General features: G+C 36.6%; 1 protein-coding gene across 3 annotated transcripts in view; it reads left to right on the plus strand.

The window, feature by feature from the left end:
* USP37 (ubiquitin specific peptidase 37) overlaps positions 1-27,971 on the plus strand; it is a 127,282-nt gene that overhangs the window by 94,134 nt on the left and 5,177 nt on the right. For all 3 annotated transcript variants that reach the window (XM_023592035.2, XM_071216127.1, XM_004469573.4), the window contains 7 exons: positions 1,018-1,159; positions 2,316-2,571; positions 18,939-19,105; positions 22,385-22,445; positions 25,720-25,835; positions 27,266-27,335; positions 27,764-27,902. In XM_023592035.2, coding sequence (XP_023447803.1) covers positions 1,018-1,159; positions 2,316-2,571; positions 18,939-19,105; positions 22,385-22,445; positions 25,720-25,835; positions 27,266-27,335; positions 27,764-27,902 — 951 coding nt within the window. The remainder of the gene's footprint in view (positions 1-1,017; positions 1,160-2,315; positions 2,572-18,938; positions 19,106-22,384; positions 22,446-25,719; positions 25,836-27,265; positions 27,336-27,763; positions 27,903-27,971) is intronic.

Here is a 27,971-nt window from a genome sequence, read left to right on the forward strand (position 1 = left end):
ACTTAAAACAGTAACACCTCATTTTATCTGGTATCATTAAAGAATGGTATTTGATATTCCACATAAATGAATTTTCATATAAATGAAGCTTGCCTTTTAAGCATGATTTTTTTAAAAATTATAAGCATTTTAAATGAAAATTTGTCTGAAATGTTACACTAGTCCTTATATTAAAATACACTGAAGGATTATTCAAATATATCTTAATGACTTAGAATCAGCATTATGAATATCGGCTGTTACAATATATTTTATGTATGTAAATCATATAATTATGACAATGCCCTCAGGGGCTTTTAATTCTTACAAGTCATTTTACCTTTACATTAAATTACTTTATAGTTCTTCTTTGCCCTTTTTGTGTGTGTGTGGTTATTCTCTTTCATTTCTTAGCTGTCATTTGTTGATGAACTTGCTACATTATTTTATACACCATTTCCTGAGAAAGAAAGGGTCCTTGTGTAAAGAGTAAAAAATGCATGGGCTTTGGAACTGCTGCCTTTCTCAGAAGCCTTTTTTCTTACTTTGAAATTCCTGTGTTCTGGAAGGTAGAGGTTGCCAGAAGTCTGACCTGCAGATAAGTGATAAGTGGAATGTTATTTTAAAAGTGCATGAATCATAGTTTAAAAGACTCTAAAATTAGTACTCATGCACTTTGTTGTCAAATATTCATTGCTATGTCTGCATGAATTCAGTAAGGTATTTGCTTTGTAAAAATGATAGCAAACTTCACTGGGGTTGATCATTAAAAGAAAAAAGGCACCAATGATTGATTTACTGATGATATATAATAGCATAAGAGTTGTCTAATTGCCAAAGCATGGCTCTTTTGGAATTGGACAAGGTACTGTTTAAATATACCCCTTTTGATACAATTTTTCCCTCTGTTAAATAATTTTCCATAATGGAAAAACTTTTTGTTTTATTTTGATATTAATATATCAAAAGAATAACAAGGGCAGATGTTTATCAGACTTATATATATATATTTTTCTTCTTCTTCTTCTTAAATTACAGGAAATTTACCTTCAAATCCAAGAGCTCCCTAGCTTTATGCCTTGATTCAGACAGTGAAGATGAGCTAAAACGCTCTGTGGCTCTCAGCCAGAGACTTTGTGAAATGTCAGGCAGTGAACAACAGCAAGAAGACCTGGAAAAAGTGAGCAGTTTTTCATCAAAATAACTGACAAAAATTTGTGTAGGTCTTCATGTCCAAACAAATGCCTTGTATAACCAGAATCAGCAAACTTAATAAATATACACAATAGTTTGAAAACTTACTGGATCTGTTTGCTAGATTTGAGGAGCTTTTCTAGCCTCAAAAAAACAGTCTTTGTAGATTGCATCAAATCTTTTAAGAAGTGAAAGTTGTCAAATTATTTTGTCCTTTTAATCTTTTCATATGTAAATTTACTTTTACATATTGGTCCTCAAATAGTTATTTTTTTGTTTTTGCATTGTTTATATAGGGGAACTTTAGTAAACATTTTACAACAACAAACCAAATAATCTAATGGTTTAAATTATGGATGTGAAGAAATAGCTCTATCATCTTCTATCCCGAGAGTAAATAATAGTTAATACCTTGAAGATCTAAACTTTTCTAGGAGTTTGCATTATCTCACGTGGCTGTGTTTTATTTTAAGCCTCCCTTTTGGTAAGATAGCAGAATTATTTCAGTAGTTCTTTTTTTTCAGTCTTGTCTCCCATCTTACTTTAAAGATAAAGAAAGTTTGTGGTTTCGTGGTTACCAGTGAAAGATATGCCCAGCTTGAATAAGAAATAAAAGTCAGAAATTCTTCCAGAAATGGAAGAAAGGTATTAGAAAATAACTTCTAAATATTTACATCATCCTAAATACTTTTTATTTTTCTCATGTATTTTTTTGGGAAAAAATGAAGAAGTCCTGACAGCATTTAAAATGAAATATTATATGTAATGCCAGAATATTTCAACTGTAATCCATGTATATCTGGAAGAAAATACACCAAAAGTATTCATGGTGATTATCTCTAAGTGTTGGGATTTGGGGTGAATTTATTTTATTATTTTATTTTTACGTATTTTCCAAATTTTCTACAAAGAGCATTTATAACACATAGTATAGTCAAGAAAAGTAAACATGTATGTAGTGATTATTTTAAAAATTAGGTTTGCCAGTGAGTTTGTATTTTGGTTATTGATTGTTAAATAACTCAAAGCATCAAAGAAAGGAAATTTCTTAGAAATAAAATAAACTTCCACTTTACCTTCTAATGAAAATTGCTATGTTTGTAAGCATTCTGGTTACCTATAAAAGTACCTCTTTTCTTCAGGATTCGAAATTATGCAGAATGGAGCCTGATAAGTCTGAATTGGAAAACTCGGGATATGACGGAATGAGCGAAGAAGAGCTTCTAGCAGCTGTCTTAGAGATAAGTAAGAGGGATGCTTCACCATCTCTGAGTCATGAAGATGATGATAAACCAACCAGTAGCCCAGATACTGGATTTGCAGAGGATGATATTCAGGAAATGCCTGAAAATCCAGAATCTGTGGAAACCGAGAAGCCCAAATCAATCACAGAGCCAGGTAGGTTTAAGGGAGATAAGCATCTATTAAATAAAGCATAACTGTGCTTCTTAGCCTTACGGTGAGAAGTGGCTTCTAAATAATAATGAGAAGTGGATCTCTATAACATAACTGGTACTATTTACATGTGCCCCCTTTTTTTAAACAGTTTAAAGTATGAGAAGTAAACATTGTGACTAGTACCCAGAGGCTAGTGGTGAAGTATGCCATATTCTTTCAGGTATACATCAAAAGATAAGTTAGCATTCTTCTTTTGCGCATTTAATAAATGTTTACATCAGTTTTTAGTCATTTTTCTCTCACCACTGCTATCAGAAGTTTGCATAATTACTTCTTTTTGCATAACTAAATTTTTTTTCAGATTTAATATGAACAAAATACATAAATCTCACATTCATTCCATTTTTTTTTAGTTAAATTTGTTTGCATTACATTTAGTTATATTAATTACATTCGGCAGTATTCCCACAAATGTGTCCCCATTTTTTTAAAGAAAAAAACTTACTTGAAACAACTTTAAACTTACACAGAAGTTGCAAAAATAGTATGAAGTTTCCATATACATTTTACCCAGATTCCCCTAATATTAACATCTGACACAGTCATAGTAAAATTTTCTAAACCAGTATTTTAACATTGACACAGTACTATTAAAATCTACAAATCTTAATAGAAGTGTGCCACATGCCCCACTAATGTCTTTTATCTGGTTCAACATCTAATCCAGGATACATTTCCTTTAATTGTCTTTTGTCTTCTCCAATCTGTAACAGTTCTTCAGTCTTCATCTTTCATGAGCTTGACATTATTGAAGAGTACTGGCTGGTTATTTTTTAGAATGCCCCTTAAATTGGATTGTCCGATGTTTGTTCACTATTAGTTTGAGGTTATTTGTTGGCAAGAATGCTATAAAAGTGATGTACATCATATGGGGGATACATGATATCCATGTGACTTATTTCTGGTGATGTTGATTTTGATCTCTTGGCCAAAATTTTAGTTGCCAGATTTCTCCACTATAAAATTATTAACTTTTCCTTTTTAAATTAATAAAATATCTCATGGGAAGGTATTTTGAAGATATAATACTTTGGTCCACTAGTTTTTGAATCTATGAACTGTTCTTGCCTGCGATAGATATTACTGTTGGTGTTTGCCAAATACTATTTTTCTATTTCTAGCATTCCTTCTAATTTATTTATTACTTAAAATTCTCTTGTAAGTAGGAATTGGACCTTGTCTCTACTTGTTTACTCAATTATATCAATATGGATTCATCAATATTTTATCCTGGGCTGTCATTTATTTTGTTGTTCACATTGTCCTTTGGCCATTGGGAGTGTCTTGAAGTTGGCTTCTGTGTCTTTTTGACATCCCTCATCATTTTTGGAGCCCTTCCTTACTTTCTGGCACTACAAGATATTCAGGCTTCTCTTGTTTTTTTCACTGTCCTAGTCCCATTTTTTCCAAGGAAGTTTTATTGGAGAATATTTAGAAACCATCCTTAATTTTTTAAAGCAATTATTTAAATTGCATCAAATTACTAAATTGATCAAATTATAAATGTATTAATAGTATAGGTGAAAATTTTTTTAGTCTAATCAAAACATTTAACCGTTTCATTTCTTCTTCCCCTTTCATAGTGCTATATATGAATAAATATTCTGGAATTATCCATAGGGCTTTTTGTTTTTCTTTCATAATTGAGATTTTATTGGTTGTTTTGAAGATCAGCACAAAGACATTATGAACAATTTGTACACAACTCAATGTACATATCAAAAACCTAAAAAGTCATGTAGTTATTTTTCTAAATTTATTCCAGTGACTTTCCATCTTAAAATTTGGAAATAAGTTTTCCTTAAGAGGATATGAAGTACAGCATCTTGAAATGTTGATAAGCTGTTACATCTTTAAGTCCTGCCAATTCACAATTTAATATCATACACACTACATACTCAAATTTCCAATCTTTCACAGCACATAACAGATTTATTAGAAGAACTGGATGACCATGACCAAGGATGTTACAGAGTGCACACAGTTCTGATAGGGAGAGCCAAGATCTGGAGTGGTTTTAAGAAACAATTCTAAAGAACAGGGAAATAGAAGTAATTTAAAATGTCCAACACATATTAAATGCATGACTGTGACTCTAAATCACCATTTAGTATACATTATATTAAAGGTTATAAAAACTACCAGTTCCCCACCCATAGAATGTTAAGTTGGCATCCAAGATAGTCAAAGCCTCCCATAATTCAGTGTCTCACTGTTCTGTGTGTTCCAAAAAATAAACAAGCAAATTATTTCTCATCTTAAAACAGAAGCATATACACTTTAAAATTGGAATGAGGTAGGATTCACATCTCCTTAAAAATGTTTTTTCTAGGGCTACTAAAAAGCTTGCATATACAAAATAGCTGATAAAAATATTCCTCTAGATTATACAGAAAGGGAGAAACAGGGACCACTGATAAGACATGTATACAATATTAATCACACTTGACCTCTTTCTATCCTGCTGCATCAGAGCTGGACTCTCCTCATTTTTAGTTTCTCCATTTTCTGCAGGTAAATCTTGAGTTTCTTGGTTAGCCACTGCAACTTTTCTTCCCTTCGCTCCCCTTTTTCCTTTTAGTTGTACATTTTTGTCTGAAGGATTATCTTTTCCTGCTGCCTTTTTTGGCTTTGTTTCCACTTTCACGGGAGTGGGTTTAGTAAACAGCTTTGCCAACCGCCTCTCAGGCTCCTCCTTCCCTGCCACTTCAAGCGGAGCAAACCATCCTCTTGGGCAGTTGGCAGTGTAGCTGGCCATGGTGTGCCAAGAGCCATGCTGCTGGCTGCTCCCTCTCCTGCTGCCTGAGCTGCTCTATAGGGCTTCTTTTTTCCTTCTTCTTCTTCTCCTCCCCCTCCCCTCCTGTTTTTGCTGTGACCATTTGCTGTGTGATCTTCTGTATCTTTTTCTCTTTTTGTCTTTCTCTTCTAAGCTTCACTGGGATTCAATCCTGGGGACCTTGGATGTGGAGGGAGGTTCCCTGTCAATTGTGCCACCTCAGTTCCTGGTCTCTGCTGTGCTTCACCTTGACTGTCCCCTTCATCTCTCTCCTCTTGCGTTGTCATCTTGCTGTGTGACTCACTTGCACGGGCACTGCCTCACTGCATGGACACTGAGCTTGATGCATGGGTACTTGGCTCACCACACAAGCACTGGCTAGCTGCACAAGCACTCGAGCAGGCACTCAGCTCACCATACAGGCACTTGGCGCACCACATGGGCACTTGCACAGGCACTCAGCTCACCACGTGGACACTGGCTTACTGCACAGGCACGCTTTCTCTTCTTTTTCACTGGGAGGCCCCAGGGATCGAACGCAGGTCTTCCCATATGTTAGACGGAGGCCCTATCACTTGAGCCACAACCGCTTCCCTCCACAGGGCTTTTACTAGGCGTTATACTTCACTTTAGTGTCAGGTTGTGAGGGCGGGCTGGTTTCCTTCTTTCTATACATTCTACTTTTTGCCCTGTAAATAGAGACCTAAAGTGCTGGAAGTCCTAGTTTCTATCTCACCCAGCCTGTCACAGGATGAAGAGAATAGTAGTGTATCACAAAATTATTTTCTTCATTCTCAGGGCTAGGGCCTCTTTAATTTTGAATTATTTTATGTGCAAACTGAATAAGAATTAGCGTATCTTCAGTTTAACTGGAAACAAAAAGCTGATGATTTTTGTATACAGGCATTCTTTTTCCCTCCCTCTTTTTTTATTTTTTAAGATTTATTCATTTATTTATTTTCCCCCTTCCTCTCCTCCCACCCTGCTGTTTTTGCTCTCTCTGTTGTGTTCTTGTGTTTTCTGCTCTAGGATTCACCAGTATTCAATCCTGGAGACCTCTGATAGGGACAGAGGTTCCCTATCAATTGCACAACTTCAGTTCCTGGTCTCTGTGGTGCTTCACCTTGACTCTCCCTGTCTGTCTTTTGATGGGTCATCATCTTGCTGCGTGAGTCACTGGCATGGGGCACTGGCTCACCACAGGGCACTCACGCAGGCACTGGCTTGCTGTGCAGGCACGCTTTCTCTACTTTTTTCACAAAGAGGCCCTAGGCATCAAACCCAGGACCTCCCATATGGTAGGCAGAAGCTCTATCACTTGCGCCACATCCGCTTCCCTACCGCCTCTTGATGATATTATCCTTTTGAAATCCCCTTCTCATAACTAAATTTAATTACTGCCCTTAGATATCATTAGTTAATATTTGAGCTTTCATCCCTTCCTGATTTATTTCCTGTGTTTAGCTCCTCAGTTCAATTCTTTGCTCAGTTCTGCATCTTCCTAAAATTAACAAAGAATGGTGTTCTTTTGAATAGCTAATTCTGAATTATCTATGCTAGTGGATAAGAACATTGAGATTATCAAAATCCATAAATAATCACAGGTGGTTTATGACTGTAACAGCTTTGGGAAGGGCAAACTTGTTTATGTACTTTATGTCCTATAAGATTCTTTATTCTTTAACTACTATTTTCTCCAGCTGGATGCAGGCCACTTTTGTATTTCCTGTTTCCTCAGCCTTTCCATTTCCATTCACCTTCTTAACTAACCTGAAGGTGAAACCTTATTAGTTACTAAACCTCTAACTGAAACCTAAGGCATTAGGTACTGAAAGTGAAACCTAAAGGTATTTCTTCTGCTGCAATTGCTTGGTTGGTTGCTTGGTTGGTTGGCTGGTTTTACTTAAGGAACATGTCTAGCAAAAACAAAATTAGACTGGTATAATGACCCTTTCCCCCTTGTACCCATCATCCATTTCAGTAATTATCAACAAAAAGCCTGGCATGTTTCATCTATACCCAACTCACTTCTCTACCCCATCCTCTGGATCACCTAGATGTGAATTCCAGATATTATATCATTTCATTTGTAAGGATTTCAGTATCTCTAAATGATAAAAATTCTTTTAACATAACCTCAATTCCAATATCATACCTTTAAAAATTTAACAGTAATTCTAAGGAACAAAAAATACGATCAAATCCTCTCCTTTTTAGTGTGAAATTTTCCAATTCCAGAGAGAAGTTGAAGAATAAAACATTGAGTACTTGTATACTCTTCACCTAGATTCATCAGTTGTTAGCATTTTGTCACATTTGTTTTCTCTTTCTCCCTCTCTCTGTGTAGCTTTGTAGCAGTTAGCCCCAAATTAGTGCCTTAAAACAACATTGGTTTTAACATCTCTCATGATTCTGTGGATTGACTGGTTTTAGCTGGTGATTCTTCTGCTCCATGTAATGTTGGCTGAGATGTGATTAGGCTGCAACATTCCAGGTAACACACCCTGGCACCCTACTGCGGTTGGTTAAAAGAGTTAGCAGGGATAGCCAGATAGCCTATCTTTTCCTCCCACCACTCACACTGCTCATTTTAGGGCCTCTCGCTCTCATTGGGGCCTCTCCACGTGGTCCGAATATGTGGTTTTTCCAGCATCGTAGCCAGGATTTTTATATGACATCTCAGAGTTCCCAAAAGCACAAAAGGGAGAACTGCCAGACCTTCTTAATGTTTAATCTTAAAATTGGTACAGAGTCAATTTACCATATTTTATTGGTTAACACACTCATAGGGTCTACTCAGACTTACTGTGAGGGGGACTACATAAAAGCATGAATAAATGCTTGACATGATTTCATTGGAAGCTGTCTTTTGAGACTATACAAATACTCTCTCTCACTCCCTTCCACTCTCTCTGCCTCTCTGCCTCTCTTCCTCTCTCTCCTCCTTTTATTAAACTATTTGAAAGTTATTGCAGAGATTATACTTTACCACCAAAACACTTTAACCTGATTCTCCTAAGTAGAGATACATTTTCCCAAATAACAGTTATACCTAAGAATATTAACAGTAATTCTATATATAGTTCACATTTAGATTTCCCTAATTGTTTCCAAAATGATTGTAATAGATTCTAAACCTAGAATCAGAGGTTTAACCACTGGGAGCGGATGTGGCTCAAGCACTGAGCGCCTGCTTCCTACATGGGAGGTCCCAGGTTGCATTTCTGGTTCCTCCTAAAAACAACAACAAACAAACAAGCAAACAAACAAAAAGCCAACACAGGGGAGCTGATGTGGCTCAGTGGTTGAGTGGGGCTTCCCACATATGAGGTCCTGGGTTCAATCTCTGGCCCTGGTACCTCAAAAAAAAAGTTTTATTCACTATATTTGGTTATTAGGTCTCTTTAGTCTCTAGTCAAGGTCATTAGTCCTTTGAAAGGTTCCCATTATAGATTTTCCTATTGTTCTTTCAAGTACAAGGTTTTCCCCCACACACATAATAAAATTTCAAAGCCTGGAAGTAGGGTTGGTTTTCTCCTTGCTGCTTGTCTTCTTTCTTCCTACAGTAATCCCAGCTCCTTTGACGTGTATAGCATTAGACTCTGCCACCTGTTCTCATCTTGTAGCTGTTATTTACCTTCTAGTCTTTTCTATTAATGTTTTGGGGCCTTCAGCATCTTCATATATTATCCAGTCAGTAGCCTGGTTTCTCTACTCCTAATCTTAATTCCACAATCTTTTCTTCCACTCCATCTCAATCACCCACTTTCAGAAGTCTAGATCAGTGGTTCTCAAGGTGTGTTCCCAGATCATCAGGATCACCTGAAACCTCACTGGAAATGCTAACTCTTGGTTCCACCCATATGTACCAAATGAGAAACTCTGAATGTGGGTCTTAGCATTCTGTGGTTTTTGTTTGTTTTGTCTCATTTTGTTTTTCAGAAGGTACTGGGGATTGAACCTAGAACCTTGTACATGGGAATCAGGTGCTCAGCCACTGAGCTATACCTGCTCCCAGCATTCTATTTTGATGATCCTTCCAGGTGATTCTAATATGTGCTATAAGTCTGAGAACCACTTCTCTAGACTTGGTCATCATCAGTAACCATGCCACCTCTAAAATCTTGATTTCAAATACTCTTCTCTCTCCCTTCTCTCATCCAACTCGCTGAGTGTCATATGTTTACTACACTAATTACTGATCTCATTAAGACCTCCAGTCTGTTGACTTTTACTTTTTTGCTGTTGATCATCTATCTCCCTCTTGTTATCATTTCCTTCTTTGCCCAGCCAACATACCATATTCTCATACTCTTTTTATCTCCTCTCTCCCTCTGTCATACTCACCTGACACAATACCAAGTCCCAACTCAATTACCTACTTCCATGCCTGCACCTAATTTGCTAAAGATTGCTGGAGAAAATCGCAAAATTTTTTATACTGAACTTACCTGAAATTTATGACTGCAGTCTTAAATTGCACTCAGCACTATTAGTGAGCTCAGTCATAAACTTCCTTACGAAATTTCTTTTCTTAGTGTCTATGATCTCTTACTCAAATTACCGAATCTCCTTCTACATATATTCTGAACTAATGACTTAGCTTTATACTTTTCAAAGAAAATAGATGCAATTAGATAAAACTCTGTCTACACTTTTGTTACCATTGAGAAAGTGTCCCTGTTCTTACTAAGGCCAGTTTCTCTGTTTATATCTAGAATCTCATCCTTGTCTGCCATCTCAAGATCTTCCCTCTTTTTTTTCTTAATTAATAGAAAATAAGCTTTATTGCATCAACTAATACCTACAAAGATGTTCTAATAATTTTTTCCAGATGTTTTGATCAACCCACACAATAAAGAAATCTACATAGTCTTTTTTTTAAAAGCAGTTTTATTTATTTTAAAGACATTGTTTTTTTTTAATCTATTTATTTTATTTACCACCATTTGCTTTACCGTCTGCTCTCTGTGTCCACCTGTCTCCCTCTGTTGCGTCAGCTCTCCGTGGCATGGATGTGGGCTGTCAGCTCTCTGCAGCGTGGGCACGGACCAGCTTGCCCTCACATGTCTCCCACATGCCAGACAGGAGCCCAACCAATTGAGCCACAGCCACCCACCTTTTAAAGTTTTATTGAGATACAGTCACATACCATACAATCATGCAAAGTGTACAATCAGTGGCTTTTAGTATAATTACAGTGTTGTGCATTCATCACCATAAAAAATAGTAATTTCGTTACTCATTAGCACACCTCTCAATCCCTTTATCCTTCCCCAGTCCTACATAACCATTAATTAATTCAATCTTTACAAATTGTTTTATATTTACATTTTATATAAATGGAATCATACAATATGTAGTACTTTGTGTCTGGTTTCTTTCATTTAGCATGTTTTGTTTTTTGCCTGATATTAACATGTAATATTAGCATTCATTTGTTCAGTTTCAAAGAAAAAACAGTCTTATATGTTACCCTTATTCATATTTCACATGAGGTTTTACTATGGTGTATAGTCCCAGGTTACATTTTATAGCTTTCCTTTTAGTAATATACATGACATTAGATTTTCCTTTTCAGCCACTTTCCTAACCCTATATAGTAATCCTAGTTACAAACAGTATGATGTGCCTTTCACCTTTTCTATTCATTTCCAAAGATTAACAGACAACCTTTTTACCGTTATGCACAGGTTAATTCTCAGATTTCCGTTCTCTAACCTCATTCTATTTTCTAGTGACCTATATTCTAACTATTAATTCCATGAGTTTACACAGTGTATTTAGTTCATAATAGTGTGATCATACAGTATTTGTTCTTTTGTGCCTGACTTGCATCATTAAACATAATGTCTTCTGGGTTCATCCTTGCTATGCTTCATGACTTTATTTCTGCTTACTACTGCATAATCCATCGTGTGTGTACACCACAGTTTATTTATCCATTCATCATTTGATGGACATCTGGGTTGTTTCTGTCTTTTGGGAATTGTGAATAATGCCACTGTGAACATATTTGTGCATATCGCTGTTCGTGTCACTTCTCTCAGTTCTTCTGGGAATATAACTATTTTTAATAGTGGCCATTCTAATAGTTATGAAATACCTCATTGTAATTTTCATTTTCATTTCCCTAATCACTAGTGATATTGAATGTTATTTCATATGGTTTTTTTTGCCATTTGTATTTTTATTTTGGATAAATGTCTATTCAAGTCTTTCACCCATTTTTAATGGGGTCATTTGTGTTTTTATTATTGAGTTGTAGCATCTCTTTATATATCCTGAATATTATGCCCTTATCAGATATTTGATTTCCAAATATTTTCTCCCATTGAGTCGGCTGCCTTTTCCCCCTTTTGACAAAGTATTTTGAGGAGGTACCATTTATCTGTTTAGTCCCAAATCCATGAACACAGATATCTTTCCATTTTTTAAGTTTTCTGAGTATAGGTCTTGTACTTCTTTGGTTAAATTGATTCCTAGGTATTGGAGTCTTTTTGTTGCAATTGTAAATGGAATTTTCCCCCTGATTTCCTCCTCAGATTATTCAGTACTAGTGTACAGAAACATTACTGATTTTTGCATGTTGATCTTGTGTCCTGCCACTTAGATGAACTCGTTCATTAGCTCAGGTAGCTTTGTTGAAAACATTTCAGAATTTTCTAAATATAGGATCATGTCATCCATAAATCCTAAGAGTTTTACTTCCTCTTTTCCTATTTGGATGCCTTTTTGTTTTCTTCTTTTCTGATTACTCTAGCTAAAACTTCTACCACAATAATTGTTGAATAACAGTGGTGGCATGGGCATCCTTGTCTTATTCCTGATCTTAGAGGGAAAGCTTTCAGCCTTTCTCAGTTGAGAAATGTTGGCTGTGTGTTTTTCATATATGCCCTTTATCATATTGAAAATTTTTCCTTCTATTCCTTTTGAAGTGTTTTTTAGCAAGAAAAGATGCTGGATTTGTCAAATGCCTTTTCTGTACCCATTGAAATGAACATGTGTGGTTTATTTTCTTCAATTTGTTAATGTGGTGTATTATGTTAATCGATTTTCTTATGTTGATCCCCCCCCTTGCATACCAGGAATAAATCCCACTTGGTCGTGGTGTGTAGTTCTTTTGATAGGCTGTTGAATTCCTTTTGCAAGTATTTTGTTGAGAATTGTTGTATCTGTTCATTAGAGAGATTGGTCCATAATTTTCTTGCAGTATCTTTATCTGGCTTTGGTATTAGGGTGATGGTGGCTTCATAAAATGTGTTGGGTAATTTTCCCTTCTCTTCAGTTTTTGGGGAGAGTTTAAACAGGATTGGTATTGATTCAGCTTGAATCATGCTTAGTAGAATTTACCTGTGAAGCCATCTGGTCCTGGACTTTTCTTTGTTGGGAGATTTTTGATGACTGATTCAATCTCTTTAAATATGATTGGTTTGTTAAGTTCTTACATTTCCTGTGGCATCAGGGTAGGTTGTATGTTTCTAGGAATATGCCCATTTCATCTAGATCATCAGAGGGGTCGCACTTAAGCACATTTCAGCAGGATCTCATAGGCAGCTTAAGTAGATACAACTCAAGGAGGGGGTGCTCCTGAGGACTACGGAGACACCCAGGTCCTACAGTCATGACAGATGGCTCTGGAGTTCAGTGCCTTCCAGTGGGCCCTACTTTGGAATTTGTGCTCCTGATTTTGATGGAGTTGGACTCAGGTGTGACTTCGCTACATAGGCTTCTTCTGTCGCTTTTACTGAAACTGTGGTTGGCACACGGGTTGGTGTATGCTCAGGAGATTTGAATCTCTGGCATACTTGTTGGCATACAGTTTCTTTCAATGTCTTCTTTTTTTAAAAAAAGATTTATTTCATTTATCCCACTCTCCACCCCCTTGTCTCATTGGTTGCACTTGCTCTTTGGTTGTCTTCTCTTTAGGAGATACTGGGAACCAAACCCAGGTCCTCCCATGTTGGAGAGAGGTGCTCAATCACTTGAGCCTCCTCAGCTCCCTGCTTTGTTGAGTCTCTCATTGTCTTTCTTCTTTGTGTCTCTTTGTTGCATCATCTTGTGTCAGCTCACCTTCTCCAGAAGGCACCAGGAAATGAACTTGGGACTTCCCATGTGGTAGGCAGAAGCCCAATTGCTTGAGCCACATCTGCATACCCTTCCTTGAACTTTAAATTTGTGTTTTGAAATGCCTACATGAAATTATTGTTTGGCTGTCTGATTTTTATTTTTCTTCAATATGCCTTTCCCCTATCAACAAATTGCACCGTTATCCATCTAGTTACTTAGGCCAAAATATCTCCCTTGATCCTTTTTTTTTTTCCTACTTCACAATAAGTTCATCTGTAAGTCAGTCCAGTCAGGTATATCCCCCAAATATGTCCCGAATCCAACCATTTATCAGCATCTTCATGACTGCAACTCTAGCCTTCCACTTCTCGCCTGGACCACTACCGGTGATTGTTACTAATGTCTCTTCTTCTACTCATGACCACCTATGGACCATCTATCATGAACAGAGCAGCCAAAGTAATCTTCCTAAAGCACAAATCACACAATGTGATTCTCCTTTCACTTGTTGGGACTTCCCATTACATTTGATAAAAAATACAAGCTTATTACAATAGCATGTCTCTACTCTCTGTCACTCTACTTTAACCATATTAGTATTCTCAGTAAATATCCCTCAAGCAAGCCAACTTCATTATCATCTCAGAGGCTTTGTACTTAAGCTCCTAAGGGCAAGGGCCGTCTTGCCTCAATTGTCACCATATCCCCAGCTCTAGAACAGTGCCTGGCACATAGTAGATTCTCAATAAATATATGTGGCCCAACAGCTTGGCTGTCTTGTGAATCAACTGAGGAGGGGTAGAAAGACTGAGTAAGGTTTAACAGTCTCCATTCACCACACCATCCCATACCACACCACAGACACCACCCAGAGGGAACAGTATGTTCAACAGCTTAGAAATAAAGACAGCTGTGGCAAGAATAATAGCATAAAAGAAGTTCAGAATGTTCCACATGGCTGAAGCATAGAGTTGAGGGAAAATGACAAAAGGTGAGACTAGAAAAGTATGCAGTCTCCAGTTTTTGCATCCCCTAAAGACGTGTTTAGGACTTTGGATTTTTATTTCAAAAGCATTAGGAGGTTATGGGATAATTTTAAGCAAACATGTTTGATAAATATTTAAGGTTGGAAAAAATATCATCTGGCTGCATTGTAGAGCATAAATTAAAGAAGAACCAAAGAATTCCTGTGAGACCTGTTAGAAAGCTATTGTAATAGTCCTGACCGCATGTTAATTGTGCCTTAAGTGAAGGTTTAGCATTGAAAAGAAATCAATAGACTCAAGAGATATTTAGAGATAATGGTTTTATCTGATATGGGGGTGAATGAAAGAGAGAAGTTAGAAATGATCCCCAGGTTTCTGTCTTTTAAAAAGAAAAACGAATAACAACAACTGTGGAAACAGTGAGAGCCCATTCACTGAAACATAGAATATAGAAAATGGAACAGGTTTCATTTGGGGTGGAGAAAGAAGTAGATAATATATATAAATATATTCAGTATAAGAATGTTAAGTTTTAACACATGGGTCCCCTTTGATCCATGAAAAAAGTCCTTAAAAGTGGGGTTTTTTTGTTTGTTTTTTAAAGATTTATTTTTCATTTATTTCTCTCCCCTTTCCTGCCCCCCCCCCCCCCCCGCAGTTGTCTGCTCTCTGTGTCTGTTCACTGCATGTTTTTCTGTGTCCGCCTGTATTCTTGTCAGTGGCACCGGGAATCTGTGTCTCTTTTTGTAACGTCATCTTGCTGTGTCAGCTCTCCATGTGTGCAGCACCACTCCTGGGCAAGCTGCACTTTTTTCACACTGGGCGGCTCTCCTTTTGGGACACACTCCTTGCGCGTGGGACTCCCCTACGTAGGGGACACCCCTGCATGGCATGGCACTCCTTGCGCGTATCAGCACTGCATGTGGGCCAGCTCATCACACGGGTCAGGAGGCCCTGGGTTTGAACCTTGGACCTCCCATGTGGTAGGTGGACGCCCTATCCATTCGGCCAAATCCACTTCCCAAAAGTGGGTTTTTATATCATTGTTCTGTTTGTTCCCGTAGATTTTTCTAAGTGTTTTTTGTATCTCTCTGACCATTTTGTCCAGAAGATAAATATATAATTGAATTTAGCAACTCAAAGTAAACCTCCTTGGTCTGTATTCTATTACATGGATTAACTGCTGGTGTAATTCCAGGATTGTGTGAGGTTTATATTGGTAAATTAAGCGCTGAAAATAATTGGTTAAGAAAAATTATATTTCTGTCCTCTTTTTTAATAAGTATGTTTTTGGTAATAGAAGCAATAACTCTCATCTTATGCCCTAAAAGAGCTTATCTTCCTTTTACTTGAATTGTTCAACATCAGCTAATGCCAAATTTCCAGAAGAGATAATCTTATTGATTGAGTCAAATATCCATTTCTGGTCAGTAAGCTTAAGGCCGTAGGGAAAGGAAGGGTCCTGTAGCCTTCAGAGCTACCCCTTCCAGACTATGGGAAGGACTGTTTTTCCAAGAATGGAGGAAATGAAGAAATTATTGGCATCTCTGGTAATAATTGGTTGATTTTGTTGTTTTTTGCTTTATGCACTTAATATATCCTTAGTTTCTTTTCCTCTTTTATTCAGTTTTTGTTGTTTGTTTTTTGTGTTGTTGTTTGGTTTGGTTTGGTTTGGTTTTTTTGAGGTACTAGGGCCCAGGAATTGAACTTGGGACCTCTTACATAGGAAGCCAGCACTCAACCTCTAAGCTACATTAGCTTCCCTGAGTTTTTTTTTTTTTTCACTTGTTTTGCTTGTTGTTTGTTTGTTCTTGTTTTTTTTTTCAGGAGACCTGGGAACCAAACCCAGGACTTCCCATGTGGGAGATGGGGGATCAACCACTTGAGTCACATCCATTCCCCTCCGAGTTCATTTTAATGGTAAACATTCACTTAGCAATCCAATCCAACTCAAAAATTATAACTAGCTGCTGATTGAGTGACTAAAACCAAGATACTATTAGGTTGGTGCAAAAGTAATTGCAGTTTTACATTGTTGAAATTTGCCGTTTGATATTGGCATACAAATAAATGAGCTATTTATCATTTTAATGTGTATTTCTTCTTTTATGTTTTATTTATTTTGTATTTATTTTAGACTATGGAAATTATGTTAGACGAAAAGCAAATTCGAGCGATTTTCTTACTTGAGTTCAAAATGGGTCGTAAAGCAACGGAGACAACTCACAACATCAACTACGCCATTTAGCCCAGGAACTGCTAATGAACATACAGTGCGGTGGTGGTTCGAGAAGTTTTGCAAAGGAGATGAAAGCCTTGAAGATGAGCATAGTGGCTGGCCATTGGAAGTTGACAATGCCCAATTGAGAGCAATCATCGAAGCTGATCCTTTTAAACTACATGAGAAGTTGCCAAAGAACTCAATGTTGACCATTCTACAGTCGTTCAGCATTTGAAACAAATTGGAAAGGTGAAAAAACTTAATGGGTGCCGCATGAGCTGACCGAAAATAAAAAATATTGTCATTTTGAAGTGTCGTCTTCTCTTATTCTACGTAACAACAGTGAACCATTTCTTGATCAGATTGTGGTGTATGACAAAAAGTGGACTTTATACGATAACTGGCAATGACCAGCTCAGTGGTTGGACTGAGAAGCTCCAAAGCTTCCCAAAGCCAAACTTGCACCAAAAAAAGGTCATGGACACTGGTGGTCTGCTGCCACTACAGCTTTCTGAATCCTGGCAAAACCATTACATCTGAGAAGTATGCTCAGCAAATCGATGAGCCACACCTGCAGCCAGGATTGGTCAAAGAAAGGGCCCAGTTCTTTTCCATGACAATGTCGGATCGATCCCACGTTGCACAACCAATGTTTCAAAAGTTGAATGAATTGGGCTACAAAGTTTTCCCTCATCCACCATATTCGCCTGACCTCTTGCAAACCAACTACCACATCTTCAAGTATCTCAACAACTTTTTGCAGGGAAAACACTTTTATAACCAACAGGATGGAGAAAATGCTTTCCAAGAGTTCATCAAATCCGAAAGCACAGATTTTTAGGCTACAGGAATAAACTTATTTCTCGTTGGCAAAAATGTATTAATTGTAATGGTTCTTATTTGATTAATAAAGATGTATTTGAGCCTAGTTATAATGATTTAAAATTCACGGTCCAAAATCGCAGTTCCTTTTGCACCAACCTAATATAAGCTTCAGAGTTGTCTGAGCTATAGAAAAGTATCCATTTGAAATGTAATATTAAGGCAGGTAAAGAGCATATATGCTAATTTGAAAACAGTCCATATAAAATGAATGCTTAAAGGTAATTCTTGTCATCAAATTATTTTTATAAGAATTTCTTTAACTTCTTAACATGAGGATTTTTACTTGGTAAAGTGTAAGAGTCCTCCTCCTCTATTCCTACCTGCTTTATAAATTCTGAAGAGGAAAGTGGCTCAGGCAGTTGGGTGCCTGCCTACCATATGGGAGGTCTTTGGTTCAGTTCCCAGTGCCTCCTAAAGAAGACGAGCAAGACAGCAAGCTGACGCAACAAGCTGATGCCACAGGCTAGCACGGCGAGCTGATACAACAAGATGACACAACGAGATGATACATTGAGGAGACACATGGGAGATCCTGGTTCGGTTCCCAGAGTCTCCTTAAAAAAAAAAAAAAAAAGCACAGAGAGCAAACATCAGGCAAAAATGGGGGAGGGGAAGAGGAGTAAATAAATAAAATCTTTTTTAAAAATTCTAATGAAATGGTTGTTGTCATGGATTTGCACAGTACATAAGATGTTTATTTCTACTTAGCTCTTTCGATGTAGAAAGTATACAACTTGTTTTATTATTAATGTAAAACCACACACACACTTGATACACAATATAATAAATGGGAAAAATCATTTTAGTCTAATTTTATTTCTTACCTTATTTAAGTATTTTATTCCTAGCCTTTGGTCATGTGGCACTATGACTTACAAATGTGACTGTTTGATCTATCCTTAGCTGTAGTGTACCTCTGATCTGTTAAGTTTCAGAGTCATTACCATAGATCTTTGTTTGGTTCTCAAGGAGGGACTGCCCCCCCTCCCCGCACCCCCAGCCCAGGAGACATTTTAAAATGCCTCTCATTTTTGGTTGTCACAACTAGGGAGAGGAATGCTACTGACATCTGGTGGGAAAAGACCAAGAGACCAGGAATGCTGCTGGACATCCTACAGGACAGTCCCCCATAACAAAAAATTGCCCTGCCCAAAATGTCAGTAGTGGTGGGATTGAGAAAATCTGATATTGGTGTATTAAAATGAAATTGTATATCCCAAGAAATTTCATCTTAATACACTAACTTTAATAACCTTATATAAGGTTTGGGTAAATACTCTCTGAACAGTAGATGTCACTCTAGTCCAAAAATTTCTATTTATTAGAAAAGAATTTCCTTGAATAATGGTGTTATGTTCTGCTTCCTTAGATCCTGCCAGTTTTACTGAGATAACTAAAGACTGTGATGAGAATAAAGAAAACAAAACTCCCGAAGGATCTCAGGGAGAGGTTGATTGGCTCCAACAGTATGATATGGAGCGTGAAAGGGAAGAGCAAGAGCTTCAGCAGGCATTGGCTCAGAGCCTTCAGGAGCAAGTAAGGAAATTCCTATTGTTACTCTTTCCATATCTATCTTTTCTAAGAAATAGAATAATAATAACTAACATGTATGGAGCACTTACTGTTTGTCACTCAGTGTCCCAAGTGATTATATATCTTAAGCCGTTGATCTACAATAGGAAAAAAAATTGTTTGGGGCTTTTCCTTGAGTTTGTTAGTTTTTTTTTTTTTTTGGAAATCCAAATGTAACGAAATGTATTGTTGGTTGACTTCCATTACTGTAGTGCATGCTAAAGCAAGATGGGATATTAGAAATCATCCCCAGCCCAACTTCAATTTGCAAACTATAGAAACAGCCAGCATTACCACCATTTAAGGTGGTGTGTTTTTGGTTTGGGGGGAGGGCACATTTTGTTTTGTTTTGTTGGTCTTTTTCTCAAAATATAAATACTTTGCCTATGAATTATTTGAACATGAAAATCCATAGGGGAAGCAGATATGGCTCAAGCAGTTGGGCTCCCATCTACCATATAGGAGGTCCAGGGTTCGATTTCTGGGGCCTCCTGTGAAGGCGAGCTGGCTCATGCAGAGTGCTAGCCCACAGAATGCTGGTCCACGTGTAATGCTGACCCATGCAGCGTGCTATCCTGCGCAGGAGTGCTGGCCCACACAGAGAACTGGCACAGCAAGATGTCGCAACAAAAAGAGACACATGGGAGGTCCGTGGTTCACACCCCGGCCCTCCTTGACCCGTGTGGAGCTGGCCCATACGCATTGCTGATGTGTGCAAGGAGTACCCTGCCACACAGAGGTGTCCCAAGCATAGGGGAACCCCACATGCAGGGAGTGCGCCCCGTAAGGAGAGCTGCCCAGCGCGAAAGAAAGTGCAGCCTGCCCAGGAATGGTGCAGTGCACACGGAGAGCTGACATAATGATGACGCAACAAAAAGAAACACAGATTCCCAGTGCTTCTGATAAGTATAGAAACAGTCACAGAAGAACACACAGCGAATGGACACAGCCCAGACAACTGGGGGGGAGGCGGGGAATAAATAAATATTTTTTTAAAAAAAGACACGCTGAGGTGGCGCAAGAGATTGAGCACCTCTCTCCCACTCCAGAAGGTCCCAGGATTGGTTTCTGGTGCCACCTAAAGAGAAGACAAGCAGACACAGAAGAAAAACAGTGAATGGACACAGAAAGCAGACAGAGATTGCAAAAACAAGGAAGGGGGTGGGGAATAAATCTTTTTTTAAAAAAATTCTCAGGTATATTATCTAAAATCTGATTTTTGGATTTTAGTCATAGAAGAGCATTTATCTGCTCTTTTTTTATGTAGAAATCTGTACTTCGATTTTTAGTTCTTTATGCTTTTATTTGCCAAAGCTGGTTGATTTGTCCCGTTGCAATTGCCTCAAATGTCTAATGGGTGATGTTTTTCATGGTTGTCAAATCCTGTGCAATCCAAATCATGTTAGTAATAAAAATTGCCAAAACTCCCTAGAATAAATGTATAATATTAGTGTTTGAAAATATAGTAATGAAATTAAGAACCTACTTCCTCTGGAACAGTCTTTACTGCACATTTAAATTATCTGAGGATCTTTTAAAAATGCTGATGCTTGGGTTCTGCCCCTCAGAAATTCTGATGTAATTGATCTAGGTTGTGGTCTGAGCATCTAGATTCCTCCCTCCCTCCCTTCCCTTTCTCTCCCCCTCCCACTCTCTTTTTCTCTCACCTCCTGTCTCTCCCTCTCTCCTCTTCTCCCTCCTCTCTCTACTCTCACTCCCTCTGCTTCTTCCTCTCTCTCAGGTATTTTAAAACTTTTCTAATGATTCTGATGTGTGTGGCCAAGGTTGAGAACTGCTAGTCTAAAAGCATTTTAGAACCAACTGATCTATATCCATTTATTTACAGCAAGAATTATCCGCATCTGTCTTGTCAAGACATGTATGTCGAAACTGTTTTACAAATATGAAAGACCAAGGTCTGATTTCTTTGAAATAGTTCTTTTTAGCGTACACGGACAAAAAGTTCACCCTTCTTTTTCAAAGACAAAAAAACGTATTCTATTTCTTGTCATCTAAACCCAGTTAAAACCACCCTGTTTTTTGCTGGTGTGAAGATAGTGAATAAGGTGAAGTTTCTTTTAGTTTGGTACTCCTGCATCATTCTGCTAGTAACTAAGAGGAAGTCTTTCAATTTCTGGTTTCACAATGTACTTGGAACTTTAAGAAACCATATTTCCCCTCCAAAAATACCTTTTGCTTTCTTGAACAGTATTACTGCTTATATATATTTATATAACTATATACACAAACAGTGAGCCCTAATGTAAACTCTGGGTTTTTGTTAATAGTATAATCTGGTAATACTGATTCATCAATTATAACAAATGTACAACATTAATACAAAATGTTAATAATAGGGAAAACTGTGATGGTGTGGGCATGTATATGGGAACTCAGTACTTTCTGTGCAATTTTTCTGTAAACCTACAACTACTCTAAAAAAAATCTTTTAAAAAAAACAAGAATTTAGAATTGCGTCATTTATCGTTTATCTTTTCTCTGAAGAGGAGGGGAATTTTTGTAATATTCAGCATTTCCCTATTCCTTTTTTATAATTAATCAACTAGTTGAGACATTTTCAGGAGATATTAGAGGTACTCTTTTTTTCTAGGAGAAATTCTAATATCTGGGAAAACTAACACTCAGCAGCATTCATTTAGTAAGCATTGTACCAAGCACCCACTGTACTTCTTGTTTTCTTTAGCAAGAAAAAGGTAGAAACCTATGAATAATATTTTGTGAAGAAACTTTATTTTCATAGACTTAGGGTCACTAGTGCTAGAGCCAGTTCACTGCCATCAACTCAAGAGAGCTGAATATACGTATCTCTTCTCAACTCTGCTGTCATCATGTTGGTAATTTGGAATTGGCCGTGGTGGGTGTATTTACACCATTGGAAACTGGCAATCGGGAAAGAATAGAGAATGATTTGCTAAGCATCTACTCTGTGCCAGGCATTTTACACATAGAAGGAGAGAGGGAACTGCGTTATGTCATACTGAATGACTTTTGGTTGGCAAGCCAAATGCCATTGACTAGAGGAGATAGCATTTTAGCTTTAAAGTTGTATTTTAAGAGGACAGTGTTGGAAAAAATAAAGAACAACTTCTTTACATTCCTCAAAAAATCATATTCCAAATATTTGTGAGGTTATGGAAAACAGAGCAGCAAATAATATCCTTATTAAATAAGTTTAATCAGTAACCTCTTCAAATACCTTAGTTTTTATTCTTGTTCCTTTAGGAGGCTTGGGAACAGAAAGAAGATGATGACATCAAAAGAGCTACAGAGTTAAGTCTTCAAGGTATAAAGATTTTTTAATTACATTTTTTTTAATTATAAAGTATATCACACAGAAGCATATAAAATGTGTGAGTCTATTATTTTTAATAACAAATTTGAAAAGCTCTCAGATAATGCAGTAGAACTTTAGAAGTTACTGTGTACCCTTCCTGTCCCTTACCTTCAAGAGGAAAACACTATTTAAACATTTGTATTAATCATTAGCTTGCTTTTCTTTACAATTTTACTGTTAACATCCTTATCTATAGTTAATTTATTTTTTAATTTTGAAAAACTGATTATCCGGGACAACCAATTTGTATAAAAAAGAATTAATGCCACTATTTAGACTTCCAAGAGTAGATAATGTGACTTTAGATTCCCCATCAATTTTCAAGAGTTCACCTTGAGGAAGTTTGTGGACAAGGTCATGAGTGAGTACTCAGAAACATAAGATTCACACACTTGTGACATTTGGCAGGACTAATATGTGGACCAGGTATTGGAAGTCCACAGGGATATGTAGTCAGGGCAAGTAGACTAACTTAAATTTTCTATTTCTAAGATCACTATGATCTTTCTTGAGCTTTCAGAATAGATCAAAACAGAACTCTTTAGTGGTACATGTTAGTATTTTCAGCTGATCTACACAGCCGAGTATGGAGGAGAGAGTAGGAATTTCAAGGACACATGGTTAAGACAGACAAAGTTTCAAAGAATCCAGGCTACGCTCACCCAGGCATCGTGTCTCTGGTTAAAAATATAGCGTAGTGGTGATGATGGTTATTGCTCCAATCTGGCCTGGTTGCCCTCTGTATCCATGCACATATTTCTTAAAATCTCCCTTAACTATTTTTCCTGGGGATTTCCTCTGATCCTCTTTGTTTGAATCTCCTATTTCCTGCATCTCTTTCATCCTTGTTCTTGGTCTACTTGTGTTTTGATGAATAACATCCTCCAGTAGCTATTGAAAAAGAGGAGATGCAACTTAAAATTTTTGGAGATCTTACAAATTTATTGTGCTCTAACATTTGATTGATAGTTTGGCTGAATACAAAATTCTGTATTTGCCATCATTGTGAAAGCATTGCTCCCTTGTCTTTTTTTACAAGGTTGCTGTGTGAAAAGTCTGAAGCCATTCTTTATCCTGATATGATGTTTTCATCTCTGGAACCTTGTAAGGTCTCTTTGTTTCTGTTGTGATTACAATGGTGCATCTTGATGTAGGTCTTCTTCATCATTTTGCTGGACACCTAGTGGATCCTTCTAATCTACAAATGTGTATCTTTCAATTCTAGGAAATTTTCTTGAATTTTTTATTACTGATTTCTCTCTTTCCTCTTTTTGAAATTCCTGTTATCCAGTCCCCCTGGTCTGGTTCTCTTGAGTTTCTTATCTTCTCTATCATTTTCCATCTTGTTATTTTGCTGTGCTCTCTGGGAAGTTTCTTCAATCTTATCTCCAACTCTAAACCTTCTTTTGTGTTTTTTATTTCTAACTATTATGTTTCTAATTTTTTTTTTTTTTTTTTTTTAAGAACATGGTAGACCCTGAATTGTACTGTGGGGGGTCAAAATGGGGAGGGCAGATCCGCGGGGCAGGTGGTGGTTCTGGAAACTGCAGATAGAACCTATGTTTCTAATTTTTAATAACTCCTTTTTGTTTTGTGAATGTTCCTCTTTTAAATAAGATTGGGCTTTTTGTTGTTTCGTGGAAACTATATCATCTCAACTCTGAAGATATATTAAATGAATTTTGTTTGTTTTCTTCTCCTTGTTTACACTGTTTCTTTCAAATTGCTGTGTCATGTGTTTACCATGGTCTTTACATTCCTTTTCCTCATAGCTGTCAGCTCATGACTAAGAATGAGGAACTAGTAAGATAATTGGAAACTCTGAGCACATAGAGGACTTGTCAGCTTTGAATTTTATATAGTGGAACTTCTTAAGGGATGTTAGTATTTTTTTAGGCCCTTTCCTTGGGCTGGTCAGATTCCTAAAAAAAAAGTTTCCCAGTCTCTTGCTTTGACTGGCTAATAGAGTTCTGGAAGCCACGTATAGGAAAGGGCTAGAGGTGTAGGAGTCTTTATATTCATCATTCAATAGGCATGCTGTTTCCTACTCCCCTATTTTTAGTTTGGTACTCATGACTTCACTAATAGTCATGAGCATCCCCCAGTCCAGAGACAATTTTACAATCTCCAGGAAATAAAGTTCCAAACTTCTGTCATTGCCCAGCAGCATGAAGTTGGGAACCGTGGGTCAAGGAGTCTGTTTCTCAAACAGCTTTCACCTAATCCTTGTTTTATCCCCTCCTTAACCTCCAGTTTCAGGGGTACCTTCTACTTCCAAGCCTTGAGTATCTGAAGATTATGTGATATAAATTGGTTTGGATCTCAACTTTTTCATTGCTGGCTTGGGGTTTGGCTTTCACTTTCTTGGGTTTCCTAAGTCAGTCACCCATCTGTTTTCCAGTTTCCATCATTTTAATGCTGTCTGTTTTCCTGTTCTTCCTACTCTTATGTGTTCATGTTTTTTGAAAAACCTTATACAGTGATTTTAGTGGCATTAATTATATTTTAAAGGCAATAGAAATTTATATACAAATGCTCCTGAGATTCTTCATTTAAAGCCATTACTAAATATGAATTCTTCCATTGGAAATACATTATTCAAGAAAAAATGGATAGAGCGTGTGTAGGTCAGTAGTTGAGCACCGACTTCACATGTATGAGGTCCTGGGTTCAATCCCCCCTACCTCTTAAAAAAAAAGGAAAAAAATGGATCTTGAATTTGTTTGCTTAGTGTATTTTAAGTGAAACTTTAAGAGTTACAGGTTGAATTTCCATTCTTTTTGTTACATTTCAAAAACTGGTTTAATATTGAAGAAATGAAAGGCTGTTGACCTTTGTATGGTCTCTATTCTATAAGGATAATTTGTATTTGCTAATGGTGCCTATAGATATGCAACAAGTACTTCAGATCTCATGTATAATGTATATGATATAGAGTGTATTGAAATTGGGTTATCTATAATACTTTTTCTTTTAGTTTTATTCCTTATGAGGCTTAGATCCCCTATCATTTAAATATATTTAAAAGAAAAAGGCATGTTTCTTTTACAGATACCTGGTGCCTGGGATGTTATTCTCCAAGTGAATTAGAACCTTAGTGATAATATTGTATGTTTTCTTAGGATGATAAAATTGTACCTCAATCTCTATTTTATCTTCCTATTCATATTTCTTTGTGATTATTCTAAGAACTTTTACAAGACTTTATCATTGTGTTCTTCAGAGTTTAACAACGCTTTTCTGGATGCATTGGGTTCAGATGAGGACTCTGGAAATGAAGATGTTTTAGATATGGAGTACACAGAAGCTGAAGCTGAGGAACTGAAAAGAAATGCTGAGGTGATATTTTATTTCCTGAGTAGAACTAGTTAGATTGTCTATATTACTCCTCTTGCTTTTCGTCTGCAGCAATCCTGCTGTCAGTTTCCTTTGCCTACTTGTTAATGCCCCTGTAGCCCTCAAATGATCTTTGTTTCTTCCTGTCCTTGGCTCTTCATTCTTCCACAGGATTAAAACAAAACAGAAACAAATGCATCCAGTCCACTTTGTATGCATGTTAGATGAGAACTAAGTGTGGCTCTCAGAGGCCTAAGTTTATTAAATTATCTTTAGTTCCACCAAGTAACTATGTTTTCTTTATAGTCAGACACAAACACACACAAAAAATTGGTTTTTACTCAGTGAAAACTGTTGAATTAATGATGTTAACTAAGTTCATTGGCATCTTTTTTGCCCTTGTTTTTTCTTAAATAATTGCTTTTTTCCCAATTTCCTGTAATTTTAATTTCCCAGGATCCTGCTATCTTAAAAGGTCCTGTTAGCATTTTCATATATTCGTCTTCCCCAACCCTCTGTGTATGCTTTTAAAAAGTCTTAGTATATAAAAAAGGTCAGTGTTACGTTTTTATCTTCCTGTTTAAGACTAATAATTTGTATTAAATAAATACTATTTAATTTTTTCATTAATCATTTTAGTTGTTTCTCTTTTTTCACTGTACTAATACAGTGAAGAATTATGTGTGATTATAGTATTTTCCATATTTTGAATTTTCTATTTTAGATAAACCCCAGAAGTAAATTACTGGGTCTAAGTTTAGGAACTTTTTAATGGTTTCTGATTTACCTGAGGCTATATTCTTATCCAAATTTTACTTTGTACTGCTGCCTGAAGTGCATGAATACACTTTTCAGTTTTGTTTTATTTTTTTACAAATTTTAATAGCATTTTCTTAAAATACTAAAAAGTTTGCCCATAATCCCTATAGCAGTGCTGCAAGTTCCTTTATTTTTCATTGTTTTCCAATACTTACTGATTACCATACCTATTTTCATATAGCTACAATTATTAACATGTTACTAATCCACATTTTTTAATTGCATAATATGTATCCGGTTGATATGCCACTAGCTAGTCAACTATTATTGGATATATTGTTAATTACAACTTTTCATTATTATATATAATGCTAGAGTGAATAATCTTATGCATATATTCCTTTCTTCCTTTGAATTATTTTCTTAGGATAAATTCTTAGTTGGGGGTGGAATTCTTGGGTCCACTAGATTTTTTATTTATTGACTCTGACTACACCACACCCTGATGCTTAGCCAAATTAGGTTTGATATTGAACTTAAATTCAGTGTTTTGCTTTTATTCAAATAAAGAGTTAAAAGTTATACTCTTTTGTGTGCTCTATTAACTTTAAAAAAAAATAATTTTAAAAATTAAATTAATTTAAATTTTAAAAAGTTTTAATTTAATTTTCCAGACAGGAACTCTTCCTCATTCCTATCGGCTCATCAGTGTTGTCAGTCACATTGGTAGCACTTCTTCTTCAGGTAAATGGACCTCATAATTTCATCATTTTATAACTGGCCTAAAGTAGACAGCATTTGCTCCTTGTTAGGTTGCTCAGTGCCTAGCTCTGGGAGCTATAAGTTGAATGTATCAAGAAAAACTTTGAAATCCCTTCTTTGATCACTCTAAATGTGAATTTTGTTTCTAGGTAAAACTGTTTTGATTCTTTACTCATAAATGACCTAAACAAAATATGTTTTTCTCCTGAACAAAACATATTTATCCAAAAAGTTATAATATCTTTCCTCCCCTAATTCTCTGTATCTATCTTGAATGATTTTTAGAAACATTGTTGAAGGTAGGATGGATGGGGTGCTGTCTCTGTCTCTTTCTGAAATGTCCTATACCTGAGAAAAATTGAGTATGTTTAAAAAAAAAAAATTCAATTTTAAGATTTCATTTGTTTTAGGTCATTACATTAGTGATGTGTACGACATTAAGAAGCAGACGTGGTTTACCTATAATGACCTAGAGGTATCTAAAATCCAAGAGGCTTCTGTGCAGAGTGATCGGGATCGGAGTGGTTACATCTTCTTTTATATGCACAAGTAAGAAACTTTAGCAGATCTGAAACCACAGGCTAAAAATCACCCCAACTCTTTATTCATCCTTTGAGG

This window comes from Dasypus novemcinctus, chromosome 7, assembly GCF_030445035.2.
Source record: "Dasypus novemcinctus isolate mDasNov1 chromosome 7, mDasNov1.1.hap2, whole genome shotgun sequence".
In the NCBI taxonomy this organism is placed as follows: domain Eukaryota; kingdom Metazoa; phylum Chordata; class Mammalia; order Cingulata; family Dasypodidae; genus Dasypus; species Dasypus novemcinctus.